The 24,980-nt window shown below is 49.4% G+C and overlaps 1 protein-coding gene across 3 annotated transcripts in view; it reads right to left on the reverse strand.

The window, feature by feature from the left end:
* Nucleotides 1–1,433: 1,433 nt before the first annotated feature.
* Nucleotides 1,434–24,980, reverse strand: part of LOC144130304 (uncharacterized) — a 55,461-nt gene continuing 31,914 nt past the window's right edge. For 2 of the 3 annotated variants that reach the window (XM_077664249.1, XM_077664250.1), the window contains exons 5-7: nt 18,751–19,045; nt 18,043–18,081; nt 1,434–1,776 (exon numbers count right to left, since the gene is read on the reverse strand). In XM_077664249.1, coding sequence (XP_077520375.1) covers nt 1,546–1,776; nt 18,043–18,081; nt 18,751–19,045 — 565 coding nt within the window. In that variant the 3' untranslated portion in view covers nt 1,434–1,545. The remainder of the gene's footprint in view (nt 1,777–18,042; nt 18,082–18,750; nt 19,046–24,980) is intronic. The other variant, XM_077664251.1, reaches the window with a different exon arrangement.

The raw sequence follows: 24,980 nt of genomic DNA on the forward strand, positions 1-24,980 counted from the left end.
GGGTTCGTGTCATCCTAGGCGAAATCGAGAGGAAGTAATGGTCTTGGGCAGGGTATGTAATGCGAAGGCCAAACAGATAGATAAATTTAATGAAACAAAGATAGAGAGGTTGGTCATAAAGATTGAGATCTGGCCTGCTTCTCTCCACTGGGGACGGGCAGGAGAGGAAAGAGGGTGTCGCAATGGGCGACGTCTGGTGGGAAGGGAGATGAGAGTATGTGTACGCACATTTAATGGCATCACAACCGCAAGCCTAGGCCTACGTGCCTTAAAGAACACGAAAACGCCCGCATTGCCTCAGCTGTTTGCCAACGCTGCAGCGAAGCGCCTAGCAGTGAGCCCTTAAAGAGTGGCCTGCTGTCCAAACGCTTCAAGGAAACAGCCCACGTTAGTCATTGGCGCGCATATACCGGCCAAACCACTAACACATGCCCCACTGTCACGCGAAGGCAAGATAACCGTTAAGGGTAACGGAATGGATTCCAATAGAAAGCAAACGTAGCAGGGTGTGGCAGAAAGTTAGGTGAGAGGATGGGATGAAGATGTTTACTGGGATACATTGCCCGCAGCTGGCAAAAAATAGGGTTAATTTAGGAGACATGGGAGAGCCCTTTGCCCTGCATTGGGCGTAGTCAGGCTCAGAACGATGACGATGATGACTTGAAAAATCCCGAGCAGGCTTGTTCACTCTAGGCCAATGAGACGCCGTCACCGACGTCGGTTTTTCAGCCACACGTGCACTTAATTCTGTGGAGTTAAACCTGCGCAATGCTGGACTCCCCAGCCTTTCTGGACGTTGTCGCTGCATGTTTTTTTTTTGTGAAGGTAATATAGGTAATGCACTCTATGCTTTCATGAATACAAACGCTTTTTAAGTTGCGCACCATGCGCGCGGATTTTTATTTTGTTGTCAGATAATGAAGACTACGAATAATGCAAAACAAAGGCAGCGTAGACAGTGCTAAACGCATTTGTGGCTGCCCACGCTCCGAACAGCTGTGTGTTGTATGCATAAAACTGGCATAGTCACGTGTGAACGTAAAGTCACAGAGGCACATGCACGACACCGCACGATATTTCGCCGGTGCAGTCACAGAGCGTAAAACAGCTAGAGACTTCTGGATAGCCAAAGACGGTCGAAAGAACAGCACGTTCATGGATCTTGAATGCGGAAACGAACAGCGCTTCCTTTTTATAAGGCAATGAGAGGTGTCCTTAGGAGAACGAGTGCTACGTTACTTTCTTTGTTGTCGTTTTGAAAAAAGAAAGCAAAACACAAGGGTTTCACATAGAAAAGGCGCTCAAATTATCAACGTACGTCATAAATTATTTTATTTAATTATATAAATAATTGGTAGATTGCTTTATGAAATCTTGACCGCATTTACATATGACATCAACAAAATGCAATAAACAGTGCAAATAGCGCTCAGTACCAGAAGATAATGGTTATTTATTCAGTTTTCACTAAGCGCCTACTGGCGTTCATTCATATCATATTTCGTTTCTGTATGTTTCTCAACCAACAGTGTACGCAGCAGATTTTTACCAGATAATGGAAGCTTTGTAAGTACTGATGTCGCGGAAAACAATATAGCGGCCATATACTCCTTGGAAGGTGTACGTCAAGTTCTTCCCCTTTCTCAGCAGTCCTTTAGATGTATCGTTGAGTTTTCCAACGTCGAGAGTTTGGTACTGCGTCTCATTTCTTGCACTTGACTTTGTTTCGTACGCGATGGAACCAGAGAACGTAACGTTCACTGTGAACTTGGTGTGCTAGAAGAAAAGCCACAAAATCGATTGGGTTAGAAAAATAGACATATACGTGTAACGGGTATTACAACTGAACAGATTTAAATATTTATAGAATTACTTTGGCTTGTTCTACCTTTCATAATACATCAGGCATTATAATTGCTATGCGACATCGGATCACCGTTTAGCTTTACCACTTACATACTAAGCCCCAGCTAATGTCCAACTGCTGGTGCCCGAGAATGAGTGAATGAATGAATGAATGAATGAATGAATGAAGCATTTCTTGCAAAGGAGACATGATACTCGGTCTCTGTGGAAAGAGGGGTGTAGGTGCATACTTCACTAGTGGTCTCTTGCCAGACACGACGCACCTATGCAAAACAGATGAACCCACTGCCAAGAACACTGTAGAGTAGATCTACAGCGTCGTCTTATATGAACTTGCCGATCTTTCTCGAGAGGAAAATACAAAGTTAAGCACATAACACGTTGTTTCCGAGCAAAGAACCATATTAACATCTTGTTAAGCCACTCAATGCACCGCGCCATAAAACAAGATACAAAACATTCTCACTGCTCGTACGAATACCTCGCACCGGCGTCAATGCTAAGCCAATAAGGCGTAAGCCAGAGGTACCGCTCGCAGTTTAAGTCGTCATGTGTGTTTGCAGAATGGCGGCAGCGTCCTACAAAAGGTTTGCATTCACTTTCCCATCAGGTGCTGCATTTCCCCTTAAACTTACTTGTAAGGAACAAAGAGCCTCTTATGGCCGAGGTGCACGTAAAAATGCCCTTTTTCAAATAAACGCCCGTAGGTGGCGAATGACAGTGGTCTTCGGCTGAGCAGCTTTAATTCAGGGCCTCAATCCCGGCGTCTTCCGCCTGAATTTTATTGATGAGCGATGAAATAGAGTTTCCAGTACACACTCAAAAGGATATGCGTAACTGCTGCCGGACCTATTCGCTATAATTGCCTTACGAAGATCTTTAATTCTAACGAGATTGCCTTCATCCACTGGCTTCTTTAACAGTCTTCTTCATTGGTCACTGCAATAGCATGGACATATTTACATTACCATTTACTTTGCACCACCTGGGCGTCCACATATGTAGTATACAGTATATGTGGCCATCCGTACTTGCAAACAAATATGTGGTTTGTATTGATATCCAAGTGAGCTTAGACTTCGGTTGCTATGCACGTGAGCTGTGCACTGCGGTGCGAATTGGAACTCGAGCAAAATAGCAGAAAGCAAATTCCGAGACAGCCACCAAGGCTCTAAGTAACGTGAAACTTTTTGCAAACTTCAGCCCGAAGAAGCCCCGTCGGTTGATATGCGATACCTCCGCCGTCAGATACCTCAGCACCAGAAGCTTGTTGAACCATCGGGTTAGATAAGCTGTAAATCCTTTAGGATTCAGGTCGCGGGCGCCTACGAAAGCAGCACACCGCTCCGTGCTTGAGCAGACGTATCTTAAAAGCCTGCAATCATCTCCCGGTGACTCACACTGACAACGAGAAAGACGAAGTGGCTGAGTATGTACTGCCCACTGACGCCAGGGGTAGACACAAGAGCCTCTTCGATTTACCGCGCTTGGGCAGAGCCACAAATTTCGGCCCTGACAGAAGAGCGAATCATGGCCACATGGGATGGCAGCCACTGGAACCTTCTCACCGGCAATCACGGCAGCAAGGTAGCCATGAATTACGGAGGGCAGATGTTCTCGTTAACTTTGCGTTCTGCTGCCTCTCGTTGCTGCGCGCGCGTACGGGAGAAATATGCTGCTTAAGATCGAAAACAACGACCCGAAGTTAACAAGGGCTGAGAGCTGCCGGAGGCTACAGAACAAAGAGCTGATCAGGTTCGCACCCGCATCCATCGGCGACGGCTACAGGAGCGTGTACCTTCTTCGGTGCAATCTATGCTGTGTAACCTTCGAGAAATGCTCAAAAGGATGCGACGAGCAATCGCTATCTCACGTCTTCCAGTCTACACGACATCGGACGTAAAAACTGCCCCGTGCTTTGCTCATGAAACGACACGCCGTACTCTCAGATTATCGCCTGTTTGTTTACTCCGCACTAAGTATGACCGGTATGACCGCAGACGATCAACCCTGCGTCGTGATTGACGCTGGTCTGGTCGTTGGGATTTGGGTTCGTCAACTGCTACCTGTGGGCTGTAATCAGAAAAGAATCGGGATACTTTCCGTTCAATTGTAGTCTGTCGGCCGCCGGCTTTTGCTGCCCGCAACGACTGCAGGTATAATATCAACAAAAGCGCATATAGGCTGGTTGAACGTTCATCTAGAGCAATCGGCTGTACTGCACAAATTTAGCTGCGAATCGTATCTGTAATGCTGCAGGTTTACCGTAGGGGGCTAGCACTCGAATGAAAGCCGTTACAAGACGGCCTTGCGTGTGGGCGGTACGTGTGCTTGCAGGATGATCCGCGCTTGTAAATACTTTTTTTTTATCCTTTCAATGAACCAAACGCGATGAGACAAATGCGTACGGTACTTCTCAGATATTTTAAGCATTTGTGCCAGAAGCCCTGATCATTAAACGACAGTTGGCGCCAGTACGCCAGTTGGCGATGACCAAATCAGCATTCCACTCGGCCGGCTGCCGTAAGCGACAACTGTGTGGCCGCATATATGCCCGCAAAGATCCTTCAAGCAATGTGCTCGTGAGGGCTTTTAATAAATGACATGTTTCAATCAACCACGCATTTCTCAATCGCAGTACTTACCATACACTTTCGTATCGTGCTCAACTAGCCCCTCGCCAAACCTTTAGCCGAACGCCATGTATGGGCGCGGCTGAGCGCATGTTCGCATGTTGAATCTGCGGCGAATCTCGGGAAAGGCCTCGAACACCATCACAATATCAGCCGGGTGCACGAAATTAACAGCCGAAATACTCTGTGATTCAGAACTACGCGACCGAAATATCAAGCGAGCATTTGTGCTGGGGGTTCGTTAAGCCATCGTACTGTGATCGCACACACGTACGCAAAAGAAAAGAACAAGGAGAACTAACGCAAAATGCGTCATTGGAGGCAACACAGACGATATGCACCGTGGCCTATAGTCGAACAAAGCGCCTCCATCGCTCGAAGAACCACTCGAAGAACCGCTGTTCTTCTAGTCCATAAAAATTTGCCGCATGCTTTCACCGCTCCCACGCCACCTCTCCGTCGTCTGCTAGTTGCCCGGGCGTTGGCGAGTGTGGCTGCCCGCTGGCAGCCCGAACCCGCCCAGCTAAAGAAAAACGAACGCGTTCTGGGCAACAAGCGAAAGTGCGTGTGGCAGCCCGAGAAAATCGAGCCACTGGTTCTGCGCTCTGGCAGCCCCCAGGCAGCCCGCAGTCAGCCAGAGGCGGATAATCGAAGAGGTCCACAGGTAAGCGCCAAAAAACCAGTGCGCCTTAATTGCTATCACGTATCATGCGCTGCACTATGTGTGGTTATGTATCACAAAGTACTGGCATACATGCCTGGAGGGGACAAAAGAGCAGTTAAGACAGTACTTTTAGGAAAGCAGCAAGGCGATATATGCTCATGACAGTAGTCATGGCCAAATTTTATCCTCTCTGCTTGAGTAGACGACCCGCCACGGTGGATCAGTGGTTAGGGCGCTCGAATACTGATCCGGAGTTCCCGGGTTCGAACCTGACCGCGGTGGCTGCGTTTGTAAGGAGGCAAAACGCTAAGGCGCCCGTGTGCTGTGCGATGTCAGTGCACGTTAAAGATCCCCAGGGGGTCGAAATTATCCCGGAGCCCTCCACTACACCACCTCTTTGTTTCTTTCTTTCTTTCTTTCTTTCTTTGTGTCTTTCTTTCTTTCTTTCTTTCTTTCTTTCTTTCTTTGTTTGTTTGTTTGTTTGTTTCTTTCTTTCTTTCTTTTTCTTCCTTTCTTTCTTTTTCTTCCTTTCTTTCTTTCTTCCTTTCTATCTTTCTTCCTTTATTTCTTTCTTTCTTTCTTTCACTCCTTCCTTTATCCATTCCCTTACGGCGCGGTTCAGGTGTCCGCCGATATATGAGACAGATACTGCGCCATTTCCTTTCACCAAGCACCAATTGTTATTACTATTATTATTGAGTAGACGGGCCTAGAGCGGCCTCAGCGTATCCGTGAATCGAAGCCTAGAATGGCCTCTAGAAAAGACATATGCTATATAAACATAAAACTACCAGTAGGCTCTGGTAACAGGGCACATATGTCGATATCTCGAAGCTACAGTTCAGGAATGCAAGACCTGCATACAAGTCAGTGAAATGCGTGTTGCGCTGACACCGGTTCCTTGAGCACAAGCGGCTTTAAAATTATCTACATTAAATGTCTTTAATGCAGGCGCTAACCATGAACACGCGTTTCTAGTTGTGGTAGTTGTCGAAACCAAGTATAGAGGCCGTAACCAATCGCTCCACATCCTACCAGGCCAGGAATGAGACGTCAGGAGCCGTATTCTATGGTTTTGATTCCCATATGTCTTTTTGGCGCGCGAGTTTAATAGAAGAGTTAAGACACTTGAGTCCGGCTATCGGAGTGCTCAGGAAAGAATCCGAAGCGCTCTGATTTAACAGCCAAGATCTACGTCGTCCCGAATAGCGATCTGCGGATTTTGGACGTTAAAACTCACATCACGTATCATACCACGTTTCCGATTTTTTTTACAAGTAATGTCAGGCATAAGACATCGCCCTAACACCCAAAGTGACATGGCGCTGCTGAAGCAACATCCCGCATATTATCAAACGAAATGGGGAGACACTTAAGCTCTGCCTTAAGGGTATGACGCGAAGCGTTAATCTGTTAATGGCCATATATGCGATAATGGTCATTTTCTACTTTAAATTAATACATCCGTAAGAGTCCCACCGCTCTTAGCGCAATCGTGCAGCGGTTAAACGTGGCCCACTGCCGTGCGATGGCAGATGCTGCCACTGGCGGGGCTTGTGAAACCCAGATTCCTCTTCTCGAGCTGTCTCTCGAGATCAAGCATTAATTTAACTGCCACCTGCCACGGTGGGCAGTTTTTTGAAAATACTGTGTGCAAATTTTGATAATGCTATATGGCCTCGTGACCTACACGACCCGTCTGTCACCTAGGTTGGCCAGCTAGTTTGCCTACTTAGGTTAATTCTGTGGGGATTTTGTCTTGCATTTTTAGCTCAATGGCAACAATACCTACGATGACAGCTGATTCTATGCGACACGGGCTCCTTAACGCTATTGCGTTAAAATGCATCCAGATGATACAAGGAAATAGCTTCAGAACTGTGTTGAGTCCACTGATGTGCTGCCTTATCAACGGACACCTGCGAAAGCACGAATGTTACCCACAGAGCTTGCGTTGGGTAACTAGCTTCAAGCACAGCTCAACTGCCGCTTAGTAAATATTAGCGGAGGAACGCGATCTCGATCGTTCTCTCCTACAGCCCTAATTTAAGTGAATACCTGTTGTAACTCAGCTAGATGGTTTTTAGTTAGCCGTCTCCATACTACTCCGTTATGAGCGTGATCTATGTGGCTTTGTGCGGAGGTCGCGTCGGGATAGATAGCTTACGGTTTAGGCATAGACGGCTGAGTTCCAACCAGGCCGCGTGACCAGGGAGTGCGCACCACACCCGCCCTCGGCTACTTCGACTGCTTTGCGGCTCAGGATACAGGCAGCGCGCGCGCCGCGTAGCTCATTCGCCATGGAAGACGTGCGATGGTCCGATCAGCCGCAATGAGCAGCCGAGATTCGGCGCGCTAGGTAGCGTGACAGGCGTCGACAACAGAAAAATTCAACCATACATGAGGTGGAACGCGAAGCTCCTTAAGTTTTGGCGTTCCGAGCGAACATACTCTCGACAAGAACACAGCATAAGTTTGTTATAGAGGGCAATCTTATTTAGTTACCCGCTGTCACTGCCCGGGATGTTGACGCAGCCGCCTCCAATAAACTTGTGACTACGAATAAAGAGCGTACTCGCCAGATCGGTCACCATCGGGAACGCAGCCACAGGAATAGCATTTTGTTGAACTTTTCGTGTTAATCAGCAGATCAGCCGCTTTAGTATAATGTCTTCTACGGTGAGCCGCTGTGGATCAGAAGCTTCTGCCCGGTCCCAGAACCCAGGTGGTAATTGGTTGTCTTTTCAGGTAGGCAAGCTCCAATGAAGAGAGCTATTTTTTACCCTTGGCTAAAAAAATCTTACAACAGCTTGACATGGCCTATGTGTGCACCTTGATGTGGCGTATGTGTGCAGTCACCTTGCAGGCTGAAGTACGACTCAATTAGTTTTGCCACACAGAAAAAGCGAAAGGCATTGCCTGTATCGGAATGACTGCTACAATTACAAGCATCATGCACAAGAAACAAGAAGATGCATGGCATTTTCAAACAAGTAAAATATTTTCCTATCGGAAAAAAATGAACGTTATATGAAATATAAAGAAAATTGTACAATAGGGTCCAAACGATTAAAACGCTTCTCTGAACGTCAATGGGAGTCGAGAACTCTAGTAGCAGTATATTTGATATTTACATCGTATCTTAATATTATTAGAATGAACTGACTCTCTTTCGTGGTGAGATTTTGGACCAGTTTATATCTGTCTTTCAACGTCTGAGTTTTGCTGGTATTGAGGAACCATGGAATCTACCAAGATTCGAAGCTTTGAGGACATAGGGTCTCGTCTGATGTAATAAATATGGAATACATTTTAGACATTTTAGACATGTGCAAGCAACAGTAGGAGGACCGTAGGGTTCGATAATTGTGCCAGTACTGCAGCTTAAGTGTATGAGTGCTTTTACACGTAACTGCGGTTATCGGTGTAGACTTGTAATCAATCTTTGCCGCCTGTCTCAATATCTTATTCTGCGATGGCTGTAATTTAATAATGCTGACTTCCATCGAAAGTGGCCAAACTAGACTTCAATAGCCTGTGCTTAACAAACAGCCCATTGCAGATTTACTTTTTATCTTTATGTGGTAATGAATATACCTAAGTGCACTGAGAGTGAGCTAAAACTACAAGGTGAGCCCACGATACTGCTCGCAAGTAGGCCGCCGCCGCCGCTTTGACAGGTTGTTCCGGGTAGCGCTGTCTGCCAGCCCCGCGCCAGGCTGTGTCAAGCGTGAGCACAAAGCGTAAATCTACAGGGGAACCCACATCTATTTCTCAAAACTGTGCCGACTTCAGTCTTCTCGGTAATAAGCCATGGCGAGTAGGGCCGCTGCATTGTCACCGTCGTCTACTCCACGCTACATGCCAAACTCTGACGTCGTCGACCGCAGGGTTGGCCATCAAAAACTCCTGTTGGGCAGCGCCAGTCGCGAAAACGTGGGACCATCTTAAAAATTTCTTTGTAAAAATATAAAGCGCTCTCATCTCTCCTCTCTCGCACACAATCTTGACACCAAAGAGAACTTGTGGCACAAATTTCGTTAACATCTGTGATCACTGAAAAATCGCCCGAGTTGCTTTCGAAAAGAAAGATGCATGTTTCTTACAATAATTGCAGTCTGCAATGTGCACCTAGGTGTCCAGAGATAAACCCAGCGATGTTCTTGTTGTGCTCCCTGAGCCCCTCATTTAAAGATGCGTAAGTTTCACGGATGTAGGCTCGGCCACACGGCAAGGGAATTGAACACGCCACCTTATCTGCGCACGCTACAAGCCACCGCTGGTGCTCAATGGCACACTCTGCATTTTCAGTGATAGTAGGTTTGGTTTTTTTTGTGTGACATGTTAAATATTTCGACGTCGGGAAAACCACTTCCGCAGTGGTTCTCTTACCTATTTTCCTGTCGTTGTGAGAGATAGCATGCACATGCATGCGTCTTTCTCTCCGTCCGTGGCCATTTTTGTTCTCTGTGGTCAATTGCAACTCCGGAAAGGGGTTGTTTCCTTTTGGATTAATATATTTTGCGCAGCACAGAATGTGTCCAATGATTGCCGCTAGCAGATAACATATCAACTTGATTTCCATAAAGCGTCATTCGACGGCATTACAAATGTTAAAATACAGTTTTACTCTCCCTTTGACACTCAAGGGCTCATTTTAACAACCTAAATATTTACGAGCGGATACACGGGGGTTCGCTTGTGAACTATCAATGAATGGAATATTATGATAGAGAAAGTGAAATAGTGGACAAAGGTAGAAACCCTGTAATGAAAAGTGGAGATATTAGCCTGCATACCAAATTCTCTGACATGCTACTCTGCGTCTGGAAGGGAATAGTCTTTATGCTATATTGCTTGAAGGTGTGACAACACAGCGCCTGCTAGCGTGGGATTGCCGTCTTAGTACGGTCGAGACAGTGCGTTGTTCGCTAGCTTACTTTCTTGATATGATTTATGGGGGTTTAGCGTCCGAAAGCAACTCAGGCTATGAGAGACGCCGTAGTGAAGGGCTCCGGAAATTTTGACCACCTGGGGTTCTTCAACGTGCACTGACATCGCACAATACACGGGCCTCTAGAATTTCGCCTCCATCGAAGTTCGACCGCGCGGCCAGGATCGAACCTCCGTCTTTCGGGCCAGCAGCTAAGCGCCGTAACCACTCTGCCACCGCGACGGCTCTTTCTTGATATTAAAGAAGCTGTCAAGAATGTAACGAGTAGAATTTCAAAATCAAAGCTTTAGACAGAGCGAAGTTTATACGGCTGACCTTTTATGAAATGTAGATCTTTTCTTGGCGTGTAGGCCCAGCCTGCATGCTTCTACCGCTTCATTTGCTTCGCTCGAAGTTTTGCGTTGAAGATTGCATCAGACCGGTAAGTGCGCTGAAAACTTACACTCCGAGCCGCTCTCGGTTTAGTGCGCGCATTTAGGCATCAGTGCGAGGCTTGCAGCCTACCACCATTGCTTCCTTTTTAAGTGTCCTAAAGTTCCTCTGGCCGGGTATCGACCGTTTATTTCGTGCATCTTGCACGCATTCGTTAGCCTGGACACACTTCTGTCGAACTGCGAACTTTCGTCCGTTCCGCCGTTAGCATCTGCACGCACAGCAGTGGAATAGGGACGGCACAGAGCCAGCTGAGTAATGTAGCTTCTTTAGCTGTATTGTTCGATGCGCGTCCGTGCTTCTGAGCAGCACCGTTACAGAGCCCGGTGCACTTGCCAGTGTTGATTTCGCTGTCCTAAACACCTCGCCCTACATTTCTAACGAGGCGGAAGATGTGCGTTAGTGGATATTATCAAAAGAAAAGCAAGCGTATATTGTGTGTGGAATGAAGAAGATGAACCAGCCCCGAAGCCAACGACGACGAAGCGCTCGCGCCGCCGACTGGATGCTCGTGCTGGATGGAACACTGCCGCTTGTGTCTGGTCTCTCGGCTCTCTACCTCGTAGGTTGCCTGTGCCAAGGTCTTCGTAGCCGGCGCTTCCATCGTGCCAATAAACCGCTCTACATTTGGTGGAGGTTGCTGTGTTCCCCTTTTCACCATCACCGTGAACCTTCGCAGCCGCACCATCCCGATGTCCACTACCAAGGCCAGTCAGCAGCCCGCCACCACGTCGCAGCCAGTCATCTGCTCCGGTGCCGTCCGGCAGCGCGACCCCGCTGTCTGAAGCGGCCATAGCGACCAGGACGTGGAAGATTGGCTGGAATCATACGAACGGGTGAGCCGCCACAACAACTGGGACGACCGCGTCAAGCTTACCAACGTCATCTTCTACCTCAGCGATGTCGCGAACCTCTGCTTCCGCAACCACGAGGCCGACATTCCCACTTGGGCCGTTCTAAAGAGCAACCTTGCGGAGGTTTTCGGCCGTCCTGCAGTGTGGAAACTGCGCGCTGAGCAAAGCCTGCGCGTTCGAGCTCAGCACACGGATGAGACTTTCGCCAGCTACATTGAAGACGTAGTAGACCTCTGCAAGCGTGTTGATCCGGCTATGTCCGAGGCTGACAAGATCAAACACATCATGAAGGGTATCGATGGCGATGCTTTTCAGCTGTTGTTAGCGAAGAGTCCCACCACCGTTACCTCGGTGTGTACCCTTTGCCAGAGTTTCGACGAGTTGCGCAAGCGACGTCTTTGCGCTCGTCGGCCTCCTCCGCCTGCCGACTCCATCTCCGGCCTCGCCATCAATCCAGATCTACTTGCTACCATCAAAGACTTTGTGCGGGACGAGGTCGGCTGGCAGCTCTCGCTCCTATCTCGCCAACATCAGACACCGACCCCCCTCAGCGCTGAGATCCGGCACGCCATCACGCAGGCGGTCGCTGACGCCCTCCCTCCTCTTCCACAACCAGCCCCTTTGGATCCCCAGGTCGGCCTTCCCCCGACCCCGCCACCGCCTGTTGCTGCTCCGTTGAGCTACGGTCCTCCAGTTGAAGTGCCGCCTGCCCCCACTCCCGTTCCTCTCACGTATGCCGAGGTTGTCGCGCGACCACCGCGACCGCAGGCTTATACGTACGTTCCTCAAGTGGTGCCTGCGCCTGCTGCTCCACGGACCCGCTTCACGCCCCCTACCTACAACTCTTGGCGCACGGCTGACAATCGACCGATATGCTACGCCTGCGGTCTTCCGGGCCACGTCGCGCGCCTCTGTCGACGTACTCTGCATGCGCCTGTCCACCCTCTGCCAGACTACCCTGATGCAGACCGTACCTTTCGCCCACGTTTCGGACCACAACCTCAGGAGACCTCTCCTGACCGCGAGCATGGTCGCCAGCCCTATGTTTCTCACCGCTCGCCTTCGCCTCGCCGCCGCTCATTGTCTCCCATGTGGCGTCGCAACGTCCGCGCCAATTCGGAAAACTAGCAGCCGCAGTTCCGGGGGCACGAACTGCGCACTCATCGCCCTGCTTAAGTCCTCGCCTTTCCCCGCCGAACCTTCTTGACGTTTTTGTCGACGGAGTCAAGACACTTGCGCTTGTGGACACTGGGGCCACCGTTTCTGTTATTCACGAAAACTTCTGCCGCTCGCTTCGCAAAGTTACAACCCCATCTTCTGGACTCTCACTCCTTACCGCCAGCGCCGATACCGTTCATCCCTCTGACGCTTGCACAGCACGCGTCGTCATCGCCGATGTTTTGTATGTTGTCGAATTTTTAGTCCTCCGTACCAGCTCCCATGACGTCATCCTTGGATGGGATTTTCTCTCCCTGCACAGTGCCGTGATTGACTGTGCCCGTGCGCACGTCGTCTTCTCTCCACTCTGCGATGCGCTCCTCGACGAGCCTCCGATTCGTTGTGCTGCTAAGCTTGTTGTCGCCGAGGACACTGACATTCCCCCTGACAGTGCCGTGCTTGTCCCTGTTTGCACCGCCTCAGTTTTTGACGCCACCGTTCTCTTCATGCCTTCCCCTGTACTTGTCTCTCGCCGACACCTATGTCTTCCCTTCGCCGTCATCGACATTCACCACGGTGCTGTCGCCATCCTCGTCTCTAACACCTTGTTCTCCGCGCTCTCCCTGCTCCGCGGCGAGTGCCTCGGCCATTTTGAAACAGCTGCTTTGATCTCTCCCTTCGACACTGATGTAACCTCCTCCAGTGCCGAAGTAGCTGCCCTCACCCCACGTGGTGCTACTCCAGCTTTGTCATCGAACATTTTCGACCGCTGCATTGACCGCGCTCTCGACACTGCTCACCGCGCGCAGCTCCTTGCCCTGCTCAACCAGTTTCGCTCATCGTTTGACCACCAGTCGACTTCTTTGGGCCGTGCGACCACTGTCGAGCACCACATTGACACCGGAACCCATTCTCCTCTCCGTCAGCGCCCCTACCGTGTGTCGCCTCCCGAGCGCCGCGTCATAACTGAGCAAGTTGACGACATGCTACAACGCGGCATTATTCAACCTTCCGCCAGTCCTTGGTCGTCCCCAGTCGTCCTGGTTAAAAAGAAGGATGGCTCGATACGATTTTGCGTGGACTATCGCCGGCTCAACAAAATTACGCGGAAAGACGTCTACCCGCTACCACGTATTGACGACGCCCTTGATTGCTTGCAAGGCGCCGAGTTCTTCTCCTCCCTGGATCTCCGTTCCGGCTATTGGCAAGTCCCGATGGCTGAGTCCGACCGTCCTAAAACGGCGTTCGTCACCCCTGACGGACTCTATGAGTTCAACGTGATGCCATTCGGCCTCTGTAACGCTCCCGCAACGTTTGAACGAATGATGGACAACATCTTGCGCGGCCTGAAGTGGACTGTTTGACTCTACTATTTAGATGATGTTGTCGTGTTTTCGCCCGATTTTCCGACGCATCTCAAGCGCTTGCGCCAGATATTGAGCTGCCTCACCAATGCTGGCCTTCAACTTAATCTCAAAAAATGTCACTTTGGTGCCCGGCAGCTGACAATACTCGGCCACCTCGTCTCCAAAGACGGCGTCCTGCCCGATCCTGACAAACTCCGTGCTGTCGCTGACTTCCCTAAACCGACTTCTACAAAACAAGTGCGCCGATTTGTGGGTCTCTGCTCCTATTTTCGGTGATTAGTTCCCAATTTCGCCTCCATCGTCGCGCCCCTGACGAAACTTCTTAATGGTCCCGCCGACCTGTCTACGTGGGACTCGGCCTGCGACGACGCTTTTGCTGCGCTTCGTCGTTTTCTCACCTCACCACCTATCCTTCGACACTACGACCCCAGTGCCCCTACTGAAGTGCACACCGACGCAAGCGGAATCGGCCTCGGGGCTGTCCTTGCCCAGCGCAAGCCCGAATTTCCTGAATACGTCGTTGCGTACGCCAGCCGTGCACTCACCAAGGCTGAGTCGAACTACACCGTGACGGAAAAGGAGTGTCTCGACGTAGTGTGGGCTCTAACAAAATTCCGCCCATACTTATATGGCCGCCCGTTCACCGTCGTCACCGATCATCACGCTTTGTGCTGGTTGGCTTCACTCAAAGATCCCTCAGGGCGCCTAGGCCGCTGGGCCCTCCGTCTTCAGGAATTCGATATCACCGTAGTTTACCGATGGGGCCGCAAGCACTCCGACGCCGACGCCTTGTCCCGCTCCCCACTGCCCTCTTCGCCAATATCTGCATCCCTACTCGCAGCGCTCACTACCATGGACATGCCCCATCAACAACGCCAAGATCCATGGATTTCATCGTTGCTCGACGTACTTAGTGCACCCTCTACGGCCTCCTTCCCTCGAGCACTTCGTCGCCAGGCTTCCCATTTTGCCCTTCGCGACGGTCTTCTGTACCGGCGCAACTATCGTCCAGATGGCCGCAAGTGGCTTCTCGTGATTCCCCGACATCTCCGCACTGAGATTTGTGAACACCACCATGCCGATCCTCAGAGCGCTCACGCTGGCTCGCTGAAAACGTACGAGCGACTACGCCAGAGGTACTATTGGCGGGGCATGTACAACTTCGTTCGTCGCTACGTTCGCTCCTGCACGGCCTGTCAGCAGCGGAAGTCGACACCTCGCCCTTCGACTGCCCCGTTACAGCCAATACCGTGTCCGGCTCGCCCTTTTGATCGTGTGGGCATCGACCTATATGGGCCACTTCCCTTCACGACCGCTGGGAATCGCTGGATCATAGTCGCCGTGGACCACCTCACTCGGTATGCTGAGACCGCTGCCCTACCTGCGGCTACTGCTCGCGATGTAGCCTTCTTCCTTCTTCATCACTTTGTCCTGCGTCACGGCGCTCCTCGCGAACTTCTCAGTGACCGCGGCCGTGTTTTCTTGTCTGAAGTTCTTCGCGAGCTTCTCGCTGCGTGCCACACAGTCCACCGCACCACTACTGCTTACCACCCTCAAACCAACGGCCTCACCGAACGCTTCAACCGTACTCTTGGGGACATGATCGCCATGTACATTCACTCCGACAGCTCCAATTGGGATCAGGTTCTTCCGTTCGTCACCTATGCACATAACACCGCCTCTCAAGCAACCACCGGCTTTTCCCCATTCTTTCTTTTATTCGGACGCGAACCTTCTTGTATGTTGGATACAATCCTTCCCTACAACCCCGACAGCTCGGAATATGCTTCCCTCTCTGACATCACCCGCCATGCTGAGCAGTGCCGCCAGTTGGCTCGCTCCTTCACCGCCGAACGTCAAGGTCTCCGTACCCATGCTTGCGATCAAGACACGCCCACGGTTCACTTCTCCACTGGCTCACTGGTCTGGCTCTTTGTTCCGAATACGTCCAAATTTTCGGCCAAGCACATCGGCCCTTACCGCATCTTGGAGCGTACGTCACTGGTCAACTACATTATCGAACCGGTGACACCTTCTTCGGACCATCGCCGCCGTGGCCGCAACGTCGTTCACGTCAGCCGCTTGAAGCCGCATTATAGCCCCCTCGTGGTCTCCTCTCCTTGAGTCGCCAGGATGGCTCCCTCTTTCCGCCGGGGCACTTGGAATGAAGAAGATGAACCAGCCCCGAAGACAACGACGACGAAGCGCTCGCGCCGCCGGTTGGATGCTCGTGCTGGATGGAACACTGCCGCTTGTGTCTGGTCTCTCGGCTCTCTGCCTCGTAGATTGTCTGTGCCAAGGTCTTCGTAGCCGGCGCTTCCATCGTGCCAATAAACCGCTCTACATGTGCAATGTTGCACTCAAGGACGCAGTTCTTTGCTTTTTTTTTTCCTACTTGCGATGTTGTAGCGGCGTTGCCTCCTACCATGAAAAGCGCGCTTGACTAAAGAAAGAGAGTCTATGTTTTTAGTTTGCATGACATGCATGTCGACTGCGAGAAGTTTGAAGAACTATACCGTTTGCGCACTAGTTTTTATACAATGCGTTTTTTATATCATGAGGTCGCACTAACGCCCATAACTGGCAGGTGATCCCACATTAGCAGAATGCAGTGTTGCGATGGTTTCACGGTTCATACAGTTTTGCTAGCGCTTCTGAAAGTAACTGAACATGCGAGAAACTTAACAATTGAGCACGTAGATAACAAATCTGTGATTGACGCGTGGCGGTTTGAGTGCACTGTACTATTAGTCACGGCTCGACTGATCGAGGTTTATTGCGCATGACCATGATTTCGCACAGAATGTATGAAATCTGTCCTTTGCGGCCGGTCTACATGCTTTAGCACTACTGGAATACGCCAGCTAAAAAAAATTGCCCCAGCTTATTCGTCGTTCAGGTTGGTGTCGATATGCTTAAGTCCGATTGATCGTGCATGCTCTGCTGGAGAATTAGCAAATGCACGAAACTGGTTCCTCCTCAGATAAGAGGAAAAAAATTGTCCATCCATGCCGTAATTTGAATTTAAATCGGCTAGAAATCTTGGCGAATGATCAACGCAGCATGCTAAAGCTGTACGCAGGTCGGCCCGCTTGCAGATGATACCTGGCATCGCGTTTCGGGTTATTAAAACGTTCCACAAGTAAGAAGATAGTAAAGGAGAAACTGAAGCATGTACGTGGCTCCCACACGCATCGAAGTATGTTAGCAGAATGCATGGTAGAGGGCAACAGTCGATCGGCATATCACCTTTCAATCGAAGTGCAGCCGTCTTTACCAACGTGGTGAAGCGGTTTCTTTTCTCTACGGAGCCAACATGTCAGGCCTGGTTTACGCAGTGTTAAGAGATGGCGCTGTGTTTTTCGCAAACCGTGTATTGGGGAGAAAAAGGCAGTAGGATAGATGCGCACGAAATTAAAGTAAAATACAAATATAAAGATAAAGGGGCAAAGAATTTGGATTGAGGTTATCCACGAATAATGCTACAAGACAATAAAGGATAAAGCGGTTTGTTCCTGAGAAGGCTGTCAAGGATCACAGAATGAAGAATGCACAATGGTGTAATGCAAGGAGGCATACGAATTTGTTGACTAGACCAACATTGTCTGAACAGGGAAATAAAATGTTGAGTGCGTGTCTCTGCTGCGTAAAGCAGGCTAAGAGACCTAATACAGAGTCCACTGTTAGAGGCACATGTGCGAGCGATTCCATACAAGGGTCATAGCACGCACACTGGTCGGTATACGCTGGGCATTCAAACACAATACGTTGTACTGTTTCTATTTGGCTGAAGTTGTCGCAATGCAGACTGTTCACGTGTCCTAAACGGTACCGTAAGCTGCTTGTAAACGCGGCATTAAAGCGGTGATGAGAATAAACTTTCCGGATGGCGTGCAAGACTGCGTTGTAGTCTAAATTTTAGATGTGGGTCGACTGAACGATGAAATCAGTTATTATATAAGACCACTCTCTCTGGACTCGTTGAAGCGAAGACCGCTACCTGCAAGAAGCGCGGTCCTTTGCGCATACTACGCTCGTGAACCGGAATCCGTTTATACGTAAATTGCTTCCAAGCATTGTCTTATAAACGTGATATCATAATAGTTGCACTCACCGAGAACCACTTCCGCAGGGAGCCGGTCCCCTTCTGCAACTGAAAAAGTTAATAAAATTCTGCAGCTGCATTTGCTTTTGACAGTTGATGCGTTATTTGTTTTTACTTGTCAATTTTTCATCCACACTGCTCAGTTTATAAGCTTTCTTATTGTGATTTCATTTTTGCCCCATGGTAGCGCCTCTAAAGTATTCCAGCAAGATAAATAAAATCTTATATTCATTCGTAATTGTTACCCTGGACAAGCAAAGACTTACGAGCCAGGTCATGATTCAGATTTTATAGAAAGCATTATTATGGGCAAATAGGGTTTTAAGTTGGTCTCTATATTTAGTAAGGAGCATTTTATATTTATTTATAATGCATTCATACATGCATTCATATTTCTCACGTATACTTTGCAAAATTAAAATGAACTTTTATGAAGGAAACATAACGTGCGTTTTTAAAAGCCGTCATCATCAATCATTCAAGCTTAAAGCACCAAGGTTAGAACTTAACATAACAGGGTAGCATACCATCCATAACCTATGTTTAGGTTACAATAATGAAAGTGTGGTGTCTTTAAACGGACCTAGTGTTTAATATCTGTGAAGCGCATTAATATCAAGGTGTTTCGTATACGCTTCATTGTGCTGACGAAAAGTTTTGAAACTCAAGAGGAAAAGAGTCCTGACGAACGCGCTCTGAGGACACTTAGCCACGTACCTCACTGTAGATTCTCCGTGCTTGGCCCTTCACTCGTACCGCTCTGGACACTCGGGTTAGTTTTTGTGCCAGAGCTCTGTTGTTCATATAGAAGGTCACATTCCTCTTCTTGAGGGTTCGATTTTTATACAGTTCAAGGGAGATATTTGTAGGCAGAAGAAAGGGACCGTAAAGTGATTTTGTTAAATTTATGAAGTATTCGATAATCTCGAATTGATAGTTTTGGGTTAAAGGAATTAAATCTTCAAGTGGAGATGTTAAATTGATGGCCCCTGCTGTTGCTGTTATCGGCTGCCTGCAAAGACATGCGAAAAATAGATCATTTCTTTTCTGTGTACAACAAACGGTCGTGCTCTTAAGACAGTGTTCACTCCAAAACAAAAGTCGGAAAGAGGAAAGCGTGAGGCTCAAATAATAAAATATTGGAGAACTCTCGACTAGTTCTTTTAGCAGTGCAGGCCAGAGAAAACAAAAAAAAATATGCGTTGAAAATTTAAGATGGGAGCTTGTATGCAGCATTTCGAAAGGAATTCGATGCAATGCTTTCAAGAACATACCACACTTCGCCTCGCTTGCAATTCGGGTAAATATTTCTTGTTGCCTAAACATTTAGCATTTATATAGAGCAGAAAGTCACCAAATTCACCACAGAAAGGCATTGCACGAACCTAGACATTTGTATAGCTGATTTGAAATTATTTAAGCTCAAGATGTCGACAGTATGAAGGACTCAAACCAAGAGTAGAGCTACATCCATGTGCGGAGACTTTGCTGCAGTTAATACATATTAGAAAATTTAAAAAAATTCGAAGGACGATGACGATACTTCCTAATTAGAAATTTGAGCCCAGCTCTGTCTGCATGGGCGGCTCGAACGGCACGGCCCTCTCGTGTGCGGCGCTAAGCCTCCGCTTCGGTGGCGCACCTCTGGATTTTGGCGTTGGCGGCTCTGAGCCTCTGCTCGGGCAGCAGCAGCAGACGAAGCATTTCCACGGTTGCGTCCGCCATTCTTTAGAATGAACTGCCTGAGACTACTTTTTGTTGTATTATATAAGCAGACGGTTTATACTAGGAAGACAACGCTATGGGTGGCGTGGCCAACGCGCACAATCTATCGCGTGCAGCACATTTCGCGGCACCGCCCGACAGCGGAGCAGAGCGTAGCGCAACTGCGCGGAGGCAGCGCTTGGGTGTACGTGGGTGCGTGCAACCGAAGTCAGACCCCCCCCCCCCCCCCCAGCCACCTTACATATGAGCGTGCAGTGGTGACAAACGATGGCGCACGCGGCGCGCACTACTCTGGCGTCATCTATGAGCGAGCGGCGGTATTCTCGCTCACTCGGTTGCACGGAAAGCGCGCTGTAAGGTTTCTGGCGACAGCCCGTCTGGTTCAGCTGGGTAGTCGGCCCGGGACGCCTGCAGCCGGGGTCACTGCACGGCGATAGGCATCTTGGTTCCCACGGCCGGTCCCCGCTTGGTTTATTGGATTCGAGACGGAGGACTATGCTGCCGTTTGTAAACAACATTGTTCCCGCAAGATCGACTGTGCGGTACGGAGGCAGTTAGCGACCGCCAAAACCGAGCAGGGGTGGCTCACCCCTTCAACTGTGCCTGCTCGCCGGCGCCTCGCCCATTCGGACTTCCCGGAAGACGTGTTCGGCTTGACAGCGTGAGAGCTGTCGTTCGGACGCGAAGACAACGTTCTCTCTGGTGTGGGCGATTGTCCAGCGGCACCCTCTCTCTCCGGCGAGGCATGTGACGGGGGCGTGTCCCTATGTGAAGTGGTGTGTGTGTGTGTGTGTGTGTGTGTGTGTGTGTGTGTGTGTGTGTGTGTGTGTGTGTGTGTGTGTGTGTGTGTGTGTGTGTGTGTGTGTGTGTGTGTGTGTGTGTGTGTGTGTGTGTGTGTGTGTGTGTGTGTGTGTGTGTGTGTGTGTGTGTGTGTGTGTGTGTGTGTGTACGACAGCGCAAGTTAGGCCACGCCCAACTTGGCGGAGACCTCCTCGAACATGGGGAATCCTAGGGACCGGACCCTTTTTAAACCGGACGACGAGTGCCATGGGAAGGAATCCTCGACCATCCTAAGATCTCAAATCCTCCGACCTTCCCCCATTACCCTCCAATGGGTTCCTAAATCTTGTAAATAATGTAAAATAAACCCCCTGTACAGTTTCCTTCATAACCAAGTCCGACAACGTCATTCGGAGAAGGGACCTGCGGCGCTGAGTCAGCTCACTCAAGGACCCCTCATCCCCAACAGCGCCAAAGGCAATGGCGACACGGCTCAACCGACGAGCGAGCGCTTAAAGCGACATTTAAGCACTTTTTTTGTAAATTGGTCTCGCAGCGGTATCCTACGGTTTTAAATGCTGCGCACTCGAATATCGAAGCAAATTAAGCAAAAACAAGCGCAAACTGTCTTTTTAGCACAAACATCCAGCCGGTGCAACGGGGCACACAGTGGGTGGTGCCGCCATATTCGATTGGTCAAGGGGTTGTGGCGTCACATCAAGGACGTCGCAACCTGCCAAAATGGGTCCAGCGCTGCGTTCTGTGCAGATAACAGGTATGCGCTGTGTTTGAGAGCGATAATGATGGCCACTTTTCGCTGACCTCTAAAGAAAAGCATACCCGACTTCGATCATTCCGTGTATCACGTCGAACAAAACAGACGGACCCGAAACAATTTAAAACTTAGCCCTAGCATACGACAGCGGGAAAGGCGTATGCATTCCACGCGTAAAAGGCACCTGGACAGCCACGTGTTTTATTTTCGGAGAAGGGGTGCGAACAATACGCAAGCCGATTACCACCACCGGATGTCTCCTTCCCCGCCCGTATGACCATTGTCCTAAGGAAATAGCCCAAATTGGTGCGTACAACATACCCTGTTCTGAGTGCCCGGTGTTGTTATTCCAGAATGAAGCAGCACAAAGCTGACGTCAAATTGACCGAAGCGCAGTGGCCGAGCACTGCGAAGAGACGCGTGTGACCACAGTATACACTCAGACTCAACTATTGTGCTGGAGTCCCGGCCGAATGCGCCCACAAAGCTGTTGTTTGCACTGACATCGCACAGCACACGGGCGCCTTTGCGTTTATCCTCCATCGAAACGCAAAGGCGCCCGTGTGCTGTGCGACGTCAGATCACGTTAAAGATCTTCAGGTGGTCGAAATTATTCCGGAGACCTCCACTAAGGCACCTCTTTAATTCTTTCTTCTTTCAGTACCACCTTTATTCCTTCCCTTACGGCGCGGTTCAGGTGTCCGCCGAGATGTGAGACAGATACTGCGCCATTTCCTTTCCCCAAAAACCAATTTTCTATTTTTTTTTCATGGGATGTTCAGCAGATGCCGGAAAATACTAAACTCCCGCACAACCATTCTTTCTTCCTAGATCCACAGTTTAAGTTCAGTGACCTAGCGGTCAACTATACCTGTGTTCAAAAGGAAACCTTTAACTCGCACGCAGTCACACCTTAACTACGAAACCGAGTAGGTTTCGAAGCGTTGTGTTTTTTCACAAGAACTTGGCTGGTGTTCATTTCCCTTTTAAATTGGCATCACAAACCAGAGATAACTCTGTCGAACGCTTTCATTTTAATTGCGTAGCTATTGTTACTGACGGTTGGGCTTCCAGGGCAGCTGGACGGAATCACAAATCTGCATTACACCATATATGCGGACGATTTCACGCTGTGGGTGAGCAGGGGTTGCAATGGACAGATTGAAAGCATACTTCAGAGAGCCATAGATGTAATAGAGAAATATCTCGAGCCGATACGGTTAAAATGCTCGGCAGAAAAATCACAGGTTCTTTTTCTCTCGTCTCAAAAATCGAAAAGAAAAAGTCCTCCTTGCAAGGGCTCTGATATTGCTTTACCAGTGAATGGAAATGTCATTCCGACGGTAGGCAGTATTCGAGTCCTAGGGCTGCACATACAAGCAAATGACAAACACACCGAAACTACCATGAGACTTGAAGCGAGTGCCAGCCAGACGGGCCGGCTACCTAAGCGCATTTCTAACAAGCTTGCGGGGATGAAGGAGGCCAATCTTTTGAGTTTGATTCAGGCTTTTGTCATAAGCCGAGTGTTATACGTTGCCCCCTACTCAAATTCCAATGCAGAAAAGGACAAAATTGAAATCATGAGCATAAAAGGGATCGAAACCGCACTATGTCTTCCTCTGAACACTTCGACGGTAAAACTTCTAAGGCTAGATGTCTCCAGCACTCTAAGCTCATAGCAGCCGTCACGGTGTCGCATCATCAAAGGCTTTTAAAAATTAAAACCGGAAGGAAAATCATGGAGCGCCTGGGGTTCGAACCCTCGGAGTGTTCAAAGCGGACAGGTAACATACCTAGAGCAACCAGGGATAGACCCAAAATCCCACCGCTGCCAAAGAACATGCATCCGGTATTTTACGAAGGTAGACGCAAAGATAGGGCTGTGGCTTACAGGGCAAATTTCGAGGTAGATCCGATGTGCTCTAAACGGACGCTGCCGAATACGATCGCAAGGCAGCACACACAGCGGTAGTGGTTCGTGAGAGTGAATACCCGGTCTCGTGCTGCACCGTTAAAAACCCAAGTGGAACTGAGGCAGAAGAATTTGCCATTGCTCTAGAAGAATACAAAAAGGTACAAGGGTGATAGTGAGCGACTCTAAGGCAGACATTAAAAATTATGATAAGGGCAGAATCTCTGCGGCAGCCGCCAAAATTCTGCGAGAAGGGCAAGTACCATCAGAGCTAATCTCACAGATCTGGTCCCCGGGTCATCAGGGCCTGTGGAGGAACGAGAAGGCGCACGAGACCACCCGAAGGCTTACTTTCCCGTCGATCGCCGTGGACGCGCCGCCTCCACGCGAGCAACACCTCCCATCGGGTGACAAACTCACATCATTCCATAAAATAATTTCTCATAATCTCGGTCGTAAGACCTATCTAGAAGCAGATAAACAGCTCAGTAGGAAAGAGGAAATCGTGTGGAAGAAATTGCAAACCGGGGTGTTTCCAAGCTCTCAACTATACAGTAACTTGCGTCCGGAAGCCTTTAATCCTAGATGTACGCACTGCAATAGAATTGTAGATCTAGTCCACATGGTATGGACCTGCCCTTCCTATAACGACTCGAATAGAAATGCACCATCCTGGGAGACCTTATTCCTCAACCACGAAGCTGAAGAACAAAGCAATGCCATCCGTTTCCCTCTGGCCGCCGCCGAGTCCGAAGGAATTCCGGCAGAAGGTTACGGGAATGAATGGGGGTTTAGGCTATAGCCTTCTCTCCCGTCATTTGTGACGGGTGCAAATTAAAGTTATTTCTCTCTCTCTCTGATGAGGCAGCAACGGGTGGAAAAACAAGATGCCGATATCAACAGCTTCGATGCCTGCCTGCTTGGACGCGTCAAACCGAACATTGCTCATCACGCGCAAGGAGGTCTGGCCGCGCCTATGCTGAGGAGAGAGAAACATGCCTGAGCATATATAAAGCTTCTGCAGGGACTCAATGCGCATGTCAGAGACATGCCTTCCGGGAATGCATCTCGCTGAGCCAGCACGACCTCCAACGCAGTGGGCTCTTCTGAATAGCCGGTCCGGGCGCGAGTAATCGTGCCGCTGATGTGTTACGCGACAATTAGCACAGAGGCCTGTAGTGTGTGCGCTTGCGTGAAAAAAGGAAACATGCAAATGCAACCAAGCGCTGAAGTTGTCTGTCTGTCCCATCGCGGGCTCAGTCTCCGAGGGCTGATCACTGTCAACACTTCACGCAGAGCTCCACACACAGAGAGACCTGAACTGTCATAAAGTAATGAAATTAGAGTCGGAACATGGAGCCTTTACCTCATGTTTTTTCTTTTAGCGGAAGATCTTCTTGGCAGTGGTGACACGCATCTATTACGCGAGAAAATCCCAAGGAGCAGTGTCGTGGTTCAACCGTGCCTCCTTGACAGAAAGCCCTAGAGATCGCATTAGGGACAAGCTCTACATGGAAGACTGAATGGTGGGCCAGTTGGTCGGCTTGAAATTCTCCCTCTTCAAAGCAGCGACACTATGCGCTGCGCGCTTTTGATCTTGCGGGAAACCGTGGAAGACGACTCCGTTGCGGCCGTAGTTTTTTGTGGACACAAACGCAAAGGAGTACAGAAACCATGTTATATTACGCTAAAACCCCAACACAATAGAGATCACATAACACACCAAGAGCGCAAACTATCAACTGGCTTATT

This window comes from Amblyomma americanum, chromosome 4 (genome assembly GCF_052857255.1).
Source record: "Amblyomma americanum isolate KBUSLIRL-KWMA chromosome 4, ASM5285725v1, whole genome shotgun sequence".
Classification (NCBI taxonomy): domain Eukaryota; kingdom Metazoa; phylum Arthropoda; class Arachnida; order Ixodida; family Ixodidae; genus Amblyomma; species Amblyomma americanum.